This window comes from Fundulus heteroclitus, chromosome 22 (assembly GCF_011125445.2).
Source record: "Fundulus heteroclitus isolate FHET01 chromosome 22, MU-UCD_Fhet_4.1, whole genome shotgun sequence".
Lineage (NCBI taxonomy): Eukaryota > Metazoa > Chordata > Actinopteri > Cyprinodontiformes > Fundulidae > Fundulus > Fundulus heteroclitus.
Genome location: NC_046382.1, coordinates 453,014 through 467,797, shown reverse-complemented (window position 1 = coordinate 467,797; position 14,784 = coordinate 453,014). Strand labels below are relative to the sequence as shown.

Genomic DNA, 14,784 nt, shown 5'->3' with positions numbered 1-14,784 from the left:
AGACTTGGTTCTGAACCCACATTTCTAGAAACCCAGAACCCAAACCCAGTAAGACAGAACTCAGAGGTGTAGTTGGTCTCATGTTCTTTAATGTTCACACCTGGACACACTGACAGGTTTCCAGACGGTACCAGAACTTCACACGATGGACTTTCACAGACTACAGAGTTCTGGAGCCAAGGCACCGAACTACAGACGGTTCTGTCCAGCCGGACCGTCAGGAACCCAGAACGGACCGGGCCGAGGAGAAACAGCCCAGAGAGGAGCACCCCGTCCCTCAGAGGCCTTTAGCTGATCATCAGCCCCGTCCAGCAGAGGGCGCTCTCTGGGTCGAGTTCAGCGGTCCATCAGACCCAGCAGAACTTCTGAGGTCCACTCAGCGGGTCACAGCTGGATAAATGTACCGTCTGCAGCTACAGGCGTGCTTCACACACAGCTGGAAGAACAGGAACAGCTACAGGGTTCTAGCATCCAGCTAACGCTCCACAGCTTCGTCTAGAACTACAACCTGGAAGAGCCGACACCGGGTCAGAGGTCAGAGGTCACCACGAAGCCTGTGGGAGGAGTCACATGTTCACCACTTCTCTGATTCTACAGCCGATGTTAGTCGCTTTTATTTGACTGGAAACAGAACCTTTAATGCCAGAAATACAGAACCTGCAGGAACCCAACAGAACCAGAGCTAAACGCTTCCCTGTGGTCCGGTACCGCGCTCAGCAGCCGGTTCTGACTCTGTCCTGGTGGAAGAATGAATCAGTCGTCTCAGACTCCAGTCCTCCAGGGTTCAGGTTCTGCAGCTCCAGACGTGCCCCCAGCCCGACACACCAGAACCAGGCGGCGGACCCGCTCACCAGCCTCCGGTCCAGCTCTACAGAACTGATGAGCTGATAACAGAACCAGATGTGTGGAACCAGAGACACAGGTAAAAGCTGCAGGATGCCGGTCCTGGAGGACTGGACCTGGACCTGCAGGACTGGACCCTGAGACCACTGCTAGCAGCGATGAGGCCCATTCTGTGCTTAGAACCCAGTAGAACCCAGAGCAGGAATAATTCCTTCAGCTCCTGCCGGGTTCTGGTCCAGCTTGTCCACCAGGGAACCTGCAGAACATCTTTGTCACATTTATTAGTTGAATGAAAACGAACTTTCCACACATATAAAGACGGATCCGGGTCAGGCAGTAAAATCCTGACGGGTCCATCGACACCTAAAATGGACCAGGTCCAGTTTGCCTGGTCCACCAGTACCAACTAGAACAGACATGGTGGACCGGTTCTGTTTCAGGAAGTAAAGGCAGGAGATGAAGGATCCAGAACCAGCCTGCTGACGATGGTCCAAAACAGCTGAGGGGTTGTTGGTTTGATTCCCACAGAGACAAAATCATCATCATCGTCACTATTGTTGTTATCAACATCATCATCATTGTTATCATCGTCATCATCATCGTTATCATCATCGTCATCATCATCATCACCATCATCATCAGGAGGCGGTCTCCGTCCAGCCTCTTCTTCTCCTCCTTGTTGCTGACTCAGCTCGTTCTACAGCTATCTGGACCTCCTGGAGGTTCTGAAACCGTCCTGCAGTCGGTTCTAGACCCTGAACTCTACATCTACTGGACCAACCGGCCAGAACCTCGCTCAGAACAGATTTTAACACAAACCAACCCGAGAACGACCCAGACCCATTTCCACCGGACACCGTCAGCTTTCCCATCCGGATCAGAACCAAAATCGCAGGAGGCAGCGAGAGGAAGGAGCCGCTGGGATGACTGGAGATCAGTTTGGGTCAACTCGACCCGTTTCTGTTCTGGGTCCGGCTTGAAGTCAGAACATTCAGAAGCTGTGGTTTCCTCCAGACGAGGGTCCAAATGTTCCTGCAGGACCAGGACTGCCTTCATGTGGTACATCTGGATCAGTAACAAGGTTCTGGGCTGCAGGAGGGTCCGATTAGGTTCTGAACAGTGGATGCAGTTCTTGCTGTCTGATGATTTTATCTGGAAGTTCTGTTGGTTCTTCATGGAGTAGCTGGCACCGTGCCGAGCCTTAAAACAACTCTGAGTTGGACTTGCAGAACTAAACCGGGCCTTGGATCCGCAGGCCCGGTAAATTCTGTTAATGACATCTAGGATGGGTTTGATCCGGCGTTATAATCCAGAACAGTACCAACACAGAACCCAGCAGGTACTATAACCCTGCACGGTACCATCACGGTCCAGTAGTGGGTTCTGTTGGTTCTGAGGGACATTATGGTCTCAACTGGGTTCTTTTCTGGTCCTCTTTAACTTGAACCGGATCTAAACAAATGTCCAGAACTAAAAGGTACCGGCAGAAATATGACCCAGGTAAGGATGAACCTAACGGTTCTGATCAGGTTTTATTTACAAGGTTCCAGACAGAAACGGAAGAAGTCGGTCCAAATGAGGTACTGGAGTAAACCCGCCGGGTTTCAGAGTCCACACCTCTTCTCTCTGAGCCGTCTGCGGTTCTAGGCCTCGTACCCGGTGGACCGGCGCCGCTGGTGGTTCCAGATGTCGTCTCTGTGCTCGGGCCGGCAGAACAGCCTGGAGGACCGAGCCAGACGTTCCTGCCGCTCCCGTTCCCGGTCCAGTTCCGCTTCGGAGAACCGAGGACCAGCGCCGCCCTGGGAGGAGGACTGAGTCCGGTTCTCATGGAGACCGGAGGAGACCAGCTGGCCTCCTGCAGACCTGGAGACATCACAGAAGGTTGGCGGGTCAGAACCGGACCCAAAACACATCAAAGCACAGCTGAAGCGGTTTAGCAGAACTGAACCAGAACCACAGTTCTGTAGACGGTCGACACCAAAGCAGAAACAGCCTTTCAGCATCAACCCGTCAGTCTGATTGGTTAACAGGTTCATGTTCTAACAGCTTCTTCAGGGCTCGCCCACCAGAAAAAGCCGGTTTGGACATGAAACCGGGTCGTTCTGCTCAGATTCTGGTGTCTGATCGGGTCGGCCGGCAGAGACCCACCTGCTTTTACTGATTCTGTGACGGCCGGTATCAGTCTGCTGCTGCTGGTTGTGCTGCTGGGGACGAAACAGAACCGGGTCAACGTCCCATTTCAGCCCCAACAAAGAAAAAAGTTAATAAAACATGTAATGATAGATGAAATAAACCCAGAAAATCTGAAATAAAGACAAAAAAACACAGAAACAGCTAAAAAAAAAGAAAATCAGCAAGAAACTGAACCAACAGCAAAGTCCAAATGGGCCCGTGTGGAGAGAAAGTCTGGAGGTACCTTGTGGCGGTTCCACTGGGCCGGGCTGCCGTTCTCCTGGTAGAACTCCACCAGCTTCTCAGCCAGGGCGATGCGGCCCAGCAGGTTTTCGATGAAGCGCTGGATCCGGACCTTTCCGCTCGTCTCCTGCCGGGCCGCCGCCTCCAGGAACCTCTGGATGGTGATCACCTCCCTGGAAGACCAAACCCAGGCAGAAGGTCAGCAGAACGTCGGCTGAGGTTCTGACCGGCGGCGGACCCAGACGCTCCCACCTCTCCCGGCGCTCCAGCTCGTTCTCAGAGGCGTTGAGCTGCTCCCTCAGCGCGGCGATCACCATGACGGCCACGTCCACCTGCCGGCTCAGTGAGCGCTCCCTGTCAGCCACTTCCTGCCGCTCCTGGGCCAGGTGCTGCGAGTGGGCGCGCTCGCACAGCAGCTCTGTGTCGGTCCGAGCCAGCTCCGTACTCACCCGGGCCAGCCGGCGCTGCATTGTGCCGTCGGCCGCCCGCAGGATGCTGGCCAGCCGCCGGCGCACTGCCGCCGAGGCCGCCGCCGTCTCCAGGCCCGAGTAGGAGCCCTGCGCTGGTGAAGACAGGGAGGCAGAAAGGTGATCGTCTGGTTACGCCTGATCTTCTGGTTATGCCTGATCGTCTGGTTACGCCTGATTGTCTCATTACGCCTGATCGTCTCGTTACGCCTGATCGTCTCGTTACGCTTAATCGTCTCGTTAACCCTGTTCGTCTCGTTATGCATGATCGTCTCGTTATGCTTGATTGTCTGGTTAAGCCTGATTGTCTGGTTACGCCTAATCGTCTCGTTACGCCTGATCGTCTCGTTACGCCTGATCGTCTCGTTACGCCTGATCGTCTCGTTACGCCTGATTGTCTCGTTACGCCTGTTCGTCTCGTTACGCCTGTTCGTCTGGTTACGCCTGATTGTCTGGTTACGCCTGATTGTCTGGTTACGCCTGATTGTCTGGTTACGCCTGATTGTCTGGTTACGCCTAATCGTCTGGTTACGCTTAATCGTCTGGTTACGCCTAATCGTCTGGTTACGCTTAATCGTCTGGTTACGCCTAATCGTCTGGTTACGCTTAATCGTCTGGTTACGCTTAATCGTTTCATTATCCCTGATCATCTGGTTACGCCTGATCGTCTTGTTATGCCTGATCGTCTCGTTAACCCTGTTCGTCTCGGTATGCATGATTGTCTGGTTATGCCTGACGGAGACGGAGGGAATCTCACCAACGAGGTCCAGGTCCGGTTCTGAGTCCAGGTCCAGAGGGGGCCCCAGGGAATCTGCAGGGACCGCTGCAGGGTGATGGAGGTGGCTTGGGTCTGACCTTTTAACATCTCTGCTGTCATCTGCTTCGTCGCCATCCTCCTCCTCCTCTTCATCTTCTTCTTCTTCTCCTGACTCTTCATCCTCCTCTCCCTCCTCCTCCTCCTCTGCCTGGGTGCCCACCCCCACACTCTGGGTGCGCCTCCTCACAGCGCCGTAGGACTGGAGGCCTCCGCCGTCTCTGCTGTCGCTCAGGGAGCGGATGTGCGGCGGCCGCGCGCCGCCGTGCTGCCCCCTGGGGGCCGGGAGGCTGGCGTCCTGCCAGGGGAAGGCAGCGGTCAGCGGGTCGGGGTGTTTCCCTGTGATGCTGAAGTCTCCGGGGACGATGTCCGGACAGTTGTAGGCGTGACGGTACTCCAGGTGCGATCGCAGCGAGCCCAGGCTGCGGAAACGCTCGCGCTCGCCACATCGGGGGCACCGGAACGGGAGGTCGGCGACGGCGCTGCACACCTGGCCGTTCATCTCCAACAGGAAGGAACCAGAACCTCTGGAGCACACCTTCTGCTGCATCACTCCCTACCTGAAGCACAGAAGAACAGAGAGGAACATCTTTTACCTTTTTCTCTTCATAGTAGGTGCACCTGGTCTGGTGTTCTGTTAGCTGTAACATTCAGGGGAGGCAGATCATCCTCTATTACCATCTAACATAGAAAGTACTCCTGGGTCAATGTGAGCTTCTGTGCTTTCTGTGTCTCTGCTCTGTCTTCTCTAACATAGAAAGTACTCCTGGGTCAATGTGAGCTTCTGAGCTTTCTGTGTCTCTGCTCTGTCTTCTCTAAGCCCCAGTGGGTGGAGGCAGATGAGCGTTCACACTGAGCCTGGTTCTGGTTCTGCTGGAGGTTCTCCTCCCTGTTAAAGGGGAGTTTTCCTCTCCACTGTCGCTTCATGCATGCTCAGTATGAGGGATTGCTGCAAAGCCATCAACAATGCAGACGACTGTCCACTGTGGCTCTACGCTCTTTCAGGAGGAGTGAATGCTGCTTGGAGAGACTTGATGCAACCTGCTGGGTTTCCTTAGAGAGGAAACTTTCTCACCAACCTGGAGGATCTGATGGAGTCTGACTTTGGAAAGAGACTTGAGATGATGGGATGTGATGAACTGGAGCTATAGAAATAAAATTTAATTGAACTATGGGTCGCCTTTTTACCGCCATGTTTGGTACCGCCACAGTTCTTGGTGTTTCAAAACGCACTTTTTATTTTAAAACCGGTACAAAATTACTGTGGGTCGTTTACTGCAGGACGAGTCATCAGGTCCCCCCGTAAGGTTCTATTGGGTCAAGCAGAAAGCTGTGGTTGTGAGACAGAACCGCGAACCGGGGAGAAAGGACCCACAGTGGTTCGGTTCTTTTTCCTAACAAGACTGTGAAAGGTAGGGCGTTGATAAAAATAAAAAAAAGTTCAATAGAATAACAGTTTTCCTTCCTTTTGCATTCTAGCCAATCACTTAGGTTAATATTACAGTCAGTACATCCTACCAACCAATCACAACGCAGACCCAGGAACCAAGCTCCGCCCCCTTTAAAGAGTTCAGAGAGCATGCGTTCTTTTTACCATTTTAAAAACTTTCAGTTGCGGTAAAAAGTTGGTTGAATAAAGGGTTGAGTTTGAATTCAGTGTTTGTGTCTGTATCTAAAAATAGGTTGCTAAGCAACAGCATAAAATGATCAGGGCTGCACTTAAAATAAATGTTTAGAATTTATTGTTAATTATCGATATCGTTTAATATAATTTCTATTCTATCAATATTGTTTTTTTCTATATAGTCCAGCCCTAGTGAAATGTTAACGCCAGTTTAGCAGCATTTAGTCCCTGACTGACTCTAAATCAGAGTTCAGAGGTTCTGTTCAGAATCAGGAATCGGTTCTGACCCAGAAAGATGTAATGGGTCAGGAATCTGTTCAAAGTTAGAACTCTTTTAGGGTTTCTGAGTCTGTTCAGAGAAATCTGTCCTCCGCTGATTTAAACGCGTTCTGTCCACCAGGACCAACAGAACAAGTCCAGATTGTTCTGATCGTGTGGCTCGTTTGTGGCACTGATTCTGTCCAGAACTTTTTCTGTGAAGCTGGTTCTGCAGTGGCACCGACCCATGAAGGAGTCCAGGAGTTCTGCTGGAGTTCTAGTGAAGTATGAAATGTTCTGGCCAGAGAGAACCTGCTTGGACCTCCAACCCGGAACATGTTCCTCTGTCCTCGCTGAATCTCTGTTCAGAATCTGATTCAGAACCTCACTGACCCTGAAGGTCCAAACCGAGCTGAACCAGAGGATGATGTTCCCGGCCCGGTCAGACCTAGAACCAGACAGAACTGTTCAGGAACCATGTCTCTACTCCTTCTGAAAGTTTCCATTAGGCCTCCAGAAAGGCTTCAGAACCAAGCAGGATTAAACCTCAGAGATCCAAATGAGTTCTGCATAATTAAGCCTTTAGTTCCTTCCAGTTACTTTATTTAAGATCTGGTTCCGGATCCAAAGACCCAGCAGAGGATCCATCAGAACCCCAGCTTTAGTTCTCAGTGATTATTAACGCGGATCAGAACGAGGCCGATTATGAAGGGAAACGGGACATTTGGGTCTGACTGACCCGAACAGCCAACCCGCAGCTTCATTCACAGAACATCACCCGAACCGAACCGGCGTGGTGCTGTTTAACCTGGCTTTAATCCTCCAGAACCAACAGGTCAGTCCGTCCTCACAGCCTGTTCCCTCTGCTCCCTGGCAGCAGACAGCGGTGACCCGGTAGAACCAGTCCGGACCAGAACCAGAACCAGAACCCCAGCAGCAGAACGCTCCTTCTTACCGACTGAAGCGGGTCTAGATGAAGCAGCGGGCCGGCCGTCCCTGCCTGAAGGAGTCATGTCGCAGGTAGACGCTCAGACCGCCATGACGTCATTCACGGCAAGCTGGCGATGCCGGGGACACACTTCCGGGTGGGCTTTTCAAAATTAAACTCTGGATTTTCTTTACTTTTTATTTTTTTTTTTGTTTATTTTTTTAATCAAACGGTAAATCATTAACAATAACCTGAATATGCTTTTCAAATTAAACTTGGGAGGTTTTTTTTTTAAATCAGACAGGGAATTATTAATAATAACCTGAATATGCTTTTCAAATGAAACTCAGGAGATTTTTTTTTGTTTATTTTTTTAAACAGACAGTAAATCATTAACAATAAAATTAATATAATCTCATCAACTCACCGTTTTAAATAAACTTAGAAAATGTCTGGATAATCTCCACAACCAGCTAGAAAACAAAGTGATGATCCACATCCGGTAAAGACTTTCACAATAAATGTTTCCGAGCCAAACACTCTGGAAGCAAAAAGAGACGGTTTCATGATCTTCCTCATATTTTCTTTTTCTTTGACAAATGTTCCCCTTTTCTGTCCGGGTGTTCTTCTTCAGGACCAGCTGCTGAAGTGGATCTAAATTTCTGTATTATTACCTAAACAGAAACAACCAGCCACAGAGAAAGCATGAACCACTCAGCCACCTGGCTTCTTTAAAAATCTCTGTCAGGAAAATAATTAAACAATGACTTCAGTAATGGGGAAACAACTACATAAATACTCTACAATCATTAACAATATTGCAAAAATTAGCTATAAGAATATTCAATTAGGTTGGTTATTTTGGATATAAAAAAAAACGCCCTATTAAAATAAATAAAGAATCTAAATTATTAAAATATTTTAGGACAAAAATGTATTGCTACCATAAAATATTTAAGCTTTTTTTTTTTCTAAAGGGAGGACTTATAATGAACGAATGTGAAAATAAAACACTTAAATACAGAACCAGAGGACGGGGCTTCTGTGTATATGGACTGAAGCAAGTGTGGAGACAAAGCAATGTCCAAACATAAAACAGTTTAAAATGTTATTTAAAAAGATGGTCATCAGTGCATGTGAATATGAGAAATAATTTATTCAGCTATTACTGGTAATATTGTCATTTTTATACTCTTTAGGTTTTTCTTAATTTGTGATACACAAATCACTGAATAGTATTGATTTTTGTTTATATTGGCATGCAAATTGGAAAGAATTGTATTATTTATAGCTATATAAACTAGTTGTTTGGAAAGATTTTTATAACTAACTGTGTTAGGAATTTATTGAATTGTGCTGCTGCTGGAAAAGGGGTGGGTTCAATAAAAAAATATATACTTCTACCCACTCCATTGAATGTGTATTCGTATGCTTTACTATTGTTCTTCTTTTGCTTGTTTGTTAATTTATTTTAATATTTTTTCACTTTTTTGTTGTCTTTATTTATAAATTTTCTTTTATTATACTACGTTCAAACTCAACTCATTACTGATCATATTTCCAAACTCCAAACCACAGTTTTGTGAGAGAAGACAACAAAGGAAAGGAGGAGGAGTGGCAACATTGTTTAGTGATTCACTAAAGTGGAAAAAGGTGTTTCTGGGAAAATTTTACTATTTTGAATATTTAGCTTTCCAGGTAAAGAACCCGGTACGAACTATGTTGTTCAATGTTTACAGGCCTCCTAAGTCAAAATTTAGGATAATTTTTTCAATGATAATGCTAATAACCTCCTATTTAAGATATGTGTTGAATAATTCAGTTTAATTAAATTGTATTTGTATAACACCAATTCACAACATGTCATCTTAAGGTTCTTTCCAAAGTCAGCTTCCATCAGATCCTCCAGGTTGGTGAGAAAGTTTCCTCTCTAAGGAAACCCAGCAGGTTGCATCAAGTCTCTCCAAGCAGCATTCACTCCTCCTGAAAGAGCGTAGAGCCACAGTGGACAGTCGTCTGCATTGTTGATGGCAATGCAGCAATCCCTCATACTGAGCATGCATGAAGCGACAGTGGAGAGGAAAACTCCCCTTTAACAGGGAGGAGAACCTCCAGCAGAACCAGAACCAGGCTTAGTGTGAACGCTCATCTGCCTCAACCCACTGGGGCTTAGAGAAGACAGAGCAGAGACACAGAAAGCACAGAAGCTCTGATCCAAGAGTACGTTTTATTTTATATGGAAATAGCAGATGATCTGTCTTCAATGGATGATGTCACAGCTAACAGAACGCCAGACCAGGTGTACCTTCCATCAAGAGAAAAAAGACAGAGAACAAAAAGTTAAAAGATGAAATATCAATCAACAATGCAAATTGGAGAGCAGTAGGAGAACTCAGCAGAGAGAGAGAAATAGACCCTGATGTCCTCCAGCAGCCTAAGCCTATAGCAGCATAACTATAGAGGTAGCTCAGGGTAACATGAGCCACTCTGACTAGAAGCTTTGTCAAAAAGGAAAGTTTTAAGATTAGTCTTAAAAGTAGACAGGGTGTCTGCCTCACGGACCAAAACTGGGATTTAAACCAGTCTAATGCTTTCCCCTTAATTCTTACATTGTGTTCAAGTCGTTCTGGGAGAATATTGTGATCAGCTGTATCAAATGCAGCACTGAGATCTAACAGGACAAGTACAGACACAAGTCCATTATCTGAGGCCATGAGAATATCATTGGTGACCTTCACCAGAGCTGTTTCAGTGCTATGATGAGCTCTGAAGCCTGACTGAAACTCCTCAAGTAGGTCATTACTTTGTAAATGTTCACATACTAGATTAGCAACTACTTTATCAAGTTTAAATTAGGAGCATTAATCAATGGGAATACCTCCTTAAACAACTTGGTTGGGATCGGGTCTAACATACAGGTAGAAGGTTTAGATGAAGCTAAAATTTTAGATAGCTCAGAAAGCTCTACTGCTTTTAAACAGTTCAGACACTGCGCTGGTTCTAAAGATTCCTCCAACGCTGCCTCACTTACTGAGGACGAAGTAATCATGTTTGGGAGAATGCCAATTCTATTTTTAATAGAATCAATTTTACTTATGAAGAATCCCATAAAATCGTTACTGCTAAGAGCTAAGGGAATGGATGGATCAACAGAGCTGTGGCTCTGGGTAAGATTGGCAACTGTACTAAAGAGAAATCTAGGATTATTTTTATTCTCCTTAATTAATGATGAAAAATATGCTGCTCTAACTCTGCGAAGGTTTTTTTTTATACAACAATAGACTGTTCTTCCAGATTACGTAGGATTCCTCTTGGTGTGTAGAGCACCATTTTCTCTCCAATTTCCTAACATTGTGCTTCAAGGAACGCAGCTCTGAATTAAACCAGGGAGCCAGCTTCCTGTGAATAAATGTTATAAGAATTATTATTCTGAAGTCACTATGGCCTCACACCACTCGGACAGAGGAGGCCTGGAGACCTGATGTCTGTGTATAAGTTCCACTGTTTGCCGAGTGCAAGGCTGAATGCTGCGTAGAATGATTATTGTCTATGATAGACTGTCTTTGTTATGGCTCTAGCCAAGGCCACGGTGCAGTATTAGGGGAAGCCCGAAAAGCGAGGCAGGCAGAGACAGGGCAGACAGAGACTGCAGCGGGACCGTGGGGTGCGATTACTTTCCATCTATGTGAATCTCTGCTCTGTTTCTCAATAAAATTGCTGGAACGTTATACCACCGTCTCGTCATTTAGTAAAGATGGGAACTCAGTTACTATTGTTTAATATTCCACCCAAAACTCCCATAACAATTTGGCGTAAACGAACAAGATCTCCGACCGACGAGCGAGGGAGTCCGGGGACAGGAGCTGCTTTGGCCGGCCCGGAGAGGTTATCCGGCCTCTGGTACCCCGAATGGATTTTCAAGGGACGTGGAGGAGCTCCTGGTCTCGGAGCGTCTCTGGGCGTCGGCGCGAAGATCTGAACCTTTCTTTCATGAGACGGTAAGGGGATTATTTTCCAGCTCTTTTAAAAACAAACGCAATTGGTCAAAAATGCTTGCAAGCTTTTAAAATTTAAACCCCATTTTAAAGTATACCTCAAGAAATTTTAAAATTTAAAACTGTAAACCTAAAAGGTAGTAAGAGTAAAAGCCGGTAGAAATAATGAATTATATTTAATCCTTAAGGCATATAAAACAGGATTTGCAATAGAGAACAGTGACTAAGGTTTTAACATGAAACTTAAATTCAAAATTTAATTAGAATACGTTTTCAGCTGAAATACGGACTTTCCCACAAGGGGGAAGGAGGGGCAGAATGATTTTCACCTGGAGAACAGGTGACCGGCTGAGCAGTTTCCAGCTGGTCCATTAAAGTCCTCTTGTCTTGGGTTTGTGCAAGAGGCTGTCCACTTCTGTTGTGGATGAAAGCGGCAGGGATGCTTAAGTCCTTGACTGTTGCGAAGACGTTTGCAGCTTTGATAAGTGGGGACCCCGACCATTATACCAAAAAGCCGACCATCAGATGTGAGGCCTTTCATTTTAGTTGGTCGATCGTGCTAAGGACGAGTAGAAAATAATAATAAAAACAGAAAAAGGATAAAATAAATAAAAATAAATAAAAAAAAAGTTTGGATGCAGAAGAGTCCGTGTAATGGGTAAAAGTCAGAGTTTCTCAGGGTCAAGCCTAGCCCCAGGGTGGGAGGTTCGATTTCATGCTGAAAAACGTAGGGGCCCAGAAGCATGACATGCATAAATGATTTGAAAGGATTTGATTAAACATGCAGATTTCTCACATAGGGGTTATTATTATTACTATTGTTTTATTTTATTGCAGTACTGCTACTAAATAATAACAAAATAAAATTAAGAGAAAAAAAGGAAAGCGAAAATTTAATAAAATGAATAAAAACAGGAAAACGGAAACGGAACTAAAAGGACGTTGCACCGGGGAAGCGTTTACAGGGGGACTGACAAGAGACACTTCCGTTATGGGTAAAAGTGTTCTAAACTGCTAATAACGACGTATAACTTTCAAAAATTGGTAAGCGTCCAAGTGTCTGCGAGACACAGAGTTGTATCCGTGCGGTACTGAAGCGTAAAACCGCGTGTGGACGAAGCATCGGGGGGTCGTAACCAGCGCACGCTCTCCACCTTTTAAACTAAGCGGGAACTTAACGCGTTGAAGACATCTTTCGGCGTTGGCGTTTAAAAATTATGAAAAACATAGAACTATTTAAGATGGTGAAAAAGCAGGCCTGCACGTGTTTGTCTGTCTGAATGTCATCGTTTGTATGTAACCGTACGTGTGTATGTATCTATGTAACTAAACGTTCGTCTGTGTGAATTAATTCGGGGTAAAAGTAATGTTCATGGTTTCAGAATGTTCATTTGTTTTGGGAGAACTGCAGCTCCGTAATTCAAATGACATTTTAAGCATGGACTATGTTAACAATAGAGGTACAGTAAAAGAGAGATTTAAATAACAAAGTTTGTTTTTTAACATTAAATATCAGGACCAAATAAAATTGATACACGGAGAGATTAACATGGCTTGAAAGGAAAAATTTTAGCTTTGTTAGAAATTGGAACTGGCAATAAGCTTTACATAAGCTTGTTAAGTTTACCGTTTTACAAATTTAGGCTGAGATCCTATCACAGGGCTAAAAACCAGCCCTAAAGTAATTTAAAATTACTGAGATCTCATTGCTTATAATGATTCATCGCAAACCAGTCCAGTTGAAAGAAGTTTAGATATACAAGATTTTTGATTTAAATAGATGAGGGAAAACTGTGCTTTGAACAAACTGTATGGAACTAAATATGAATTGCTTTTCTAAGGGTTTTCTATTAATTTATTTTATTTCTTTTTACTTGGGATTTGAATGCAACTAATGAGAAATTTTGAAAAGCGTTGAAATATCAGAAGGCCACGTTACACGCGTCAACAGTTACAAAATCCTCTGATGTTATTAGTTACGCTGAACTGAGGTGAACCTCAGAGAGACAGTATAACCTGAGAAGGACAATAGATATGATAAACAAATCTGACCATGATTTAAACATCTGAATGTTTATGGCGAGGCTGGGTCTGTGTGTTCTGGCCTGGGGCACGAAAACTATGTCAGAGTGGAAAAAAATAAAATAAAGCCAGCTTCTGAAGGGTTAAATTCTAATCTTGGTTTGTTTTGGGTAGCCTTCTCAATGTGCTGAATTATAGAGAAACACTAAAAGCTCAAAAACTAAAAGGGAACAATCATTGCTTTAAAGTTTCACCCTTGACCAATTAAGATTGAAAAGGTATATATAAATAAAAGTATTACTAACAGCAATTACACATGGTCAAAGGACCAGAAAGAAATCAAAAGTTGTAATAAGTTAATAATGTATGACATATTGGAAAAGACATAATTGTGCTCCTTGGAAAACTATTTTTGTCAGGGTTTTGTTTACCGATGAACTCAGGACGCACACACGGGACTAAGAGTTTGAGTTTTTATTGAAGGAAGTATGCTGGGTGGTGAGTGATGAAGACCGGAGGTTCAGGACTGCAGAAGGTCAGGGATGAATGTGATGGCAGGAGCTGACGACTATCCAGGCAGCCGGGAATGCTCAGAACTGCTCGGCTAGCAGCCCCAGTAGCCACAGCAGGTTAGCAGTTCGTTTGCAGACACCAGGACACAGAGCTGAGCTTCTCGAGGGCGGCTAGTCAGGTTAACAGAACTTAGGAGACACCAGAGCACAGAGCAGAGCCTTTCCAGGATGGCTAGTCCAGTTAGCAGTTCTCTGGAGACACCAGGACACAGAGCAGAACTTCTCCAGGGACAAACAGCAAAGTAAGAGTCTAAAGAAAACTGGCAGGACTAACCTTACACAAGAAAAACAAATCTTCAAAGGCAAAAACAGGGACTGGCATGGAGAGGTGTGGAATGATGACGGCCCAGTGCTGAACTCTTCTTCTTCTTCTTCTTCTTTTTGTTTTATGGCGGTTGGCAAACAACTTTCAGGTGCATTACCGCCACCTTCTGGACTGGAGTATGAACCAGATGTCTAATCCCTATAATCTCCCTATTAGACCTGTTTTCCTAAGAAACCTAAACACAGATTTAAAAACCACATCTCCAGAAGATTTTTGTAGCAGATCTCTAATATTTAATTTAACTTTATTCCTATTTAACTCTTCTACTAATTCCTCTCTTTCTAGATTATATTTATTACATTCCATAAAAATATGTATAACTGTTTCCAACTTTCCACAAAAATTACATAACCCCGTACTATGTTTATTTATTATTTTCAAAGTACTATTTAACCCTACATGTCCAAATCTTAATCTAGATATAATATCTTCCTCTTGTTTATTCCTATTTTCTTTTCTACACTCCCCCACTTTTTTTTGAATATTATAATAAAACCTTGCCTTCTTTTCACCCTCCCATT

The 14,784-nt window shown here is 45.1% G+C and overlaps 1 protein-coding gene across 3 annotated transcripts; it reads right to left on the bottom strand.

Moving 5' to 3' along the window:
• Window positions 1–67: 67 nt before the first annotated feature.
• On the bottom strand, window positions 68–7,494 carry znf365 (zinc finger protein 365). Of its 3 annotated transcripts, none has more exons than XM_036126316.1 (6): window positions 7,377–7,494; window positions 4,483–5,099; window positions 3,511–3,820; window positions 3,260–3,431; window positions 2,992–3,047; window positions 68–2,706 (listed from the first exon to the last, which is right to left on the bottom strand). In XM_036126316.1, exons 2-6 carry the CDS (start codon window positions 5,087–5,089, stop codon window positions 2,487–2,489), a joined length of 1,365 nt encoding a protein of 454 aa, XP_035982209.1. In that variant the 5' UTR covers window positions 5,090–5,099; window positions 7,377–7,494; the 3' UTR covers window positions 68–2,486. The 3 variants fall into 3 exon arrangements, with proteins under 3 accessions (XP_035982209.1, XP_021166252.2, XP_035982210.1); XM_021310577.2 differs by having other exon boundaries at window positions 2,992–3,044; XM_036126317.1 differs by lacking the exon at window positions 7,377–7,494 and adding an exon at window positions 7,230–7,360.
• Window positions 7,495–14,784: the final 7,290 nt, after the last annotated feature.

What these genes read in the sequence shown, in the direction of transcription:
- znf365 (XM_036126316.1), bottom strand. Translation starts at nt 5,089, where the DNA reads ATGCAGCAGAAGGTGTGCTCCAGAGGTTCTGGTTCCTTCCTGTTGGAG. An exon ending in GAGCTGGAGCGCCGGGAGAG is followed by an intron (nt 3,432 to 3,510) that starts GTGGGAGCGTCT and finishes TTGGTCTTCCAG; the next exon opens with GGAGGTGATCACCATCCAGA. An exon ending in CACAGAATCAGTAAAAGCAG is followed by an intron (nt 2,707 to 2,991) that starts GTGGGTCTCTGC and finishes TGATGTCTCCAG; the next exon opens with GTCTGCAGGAGGCCAGCTGG.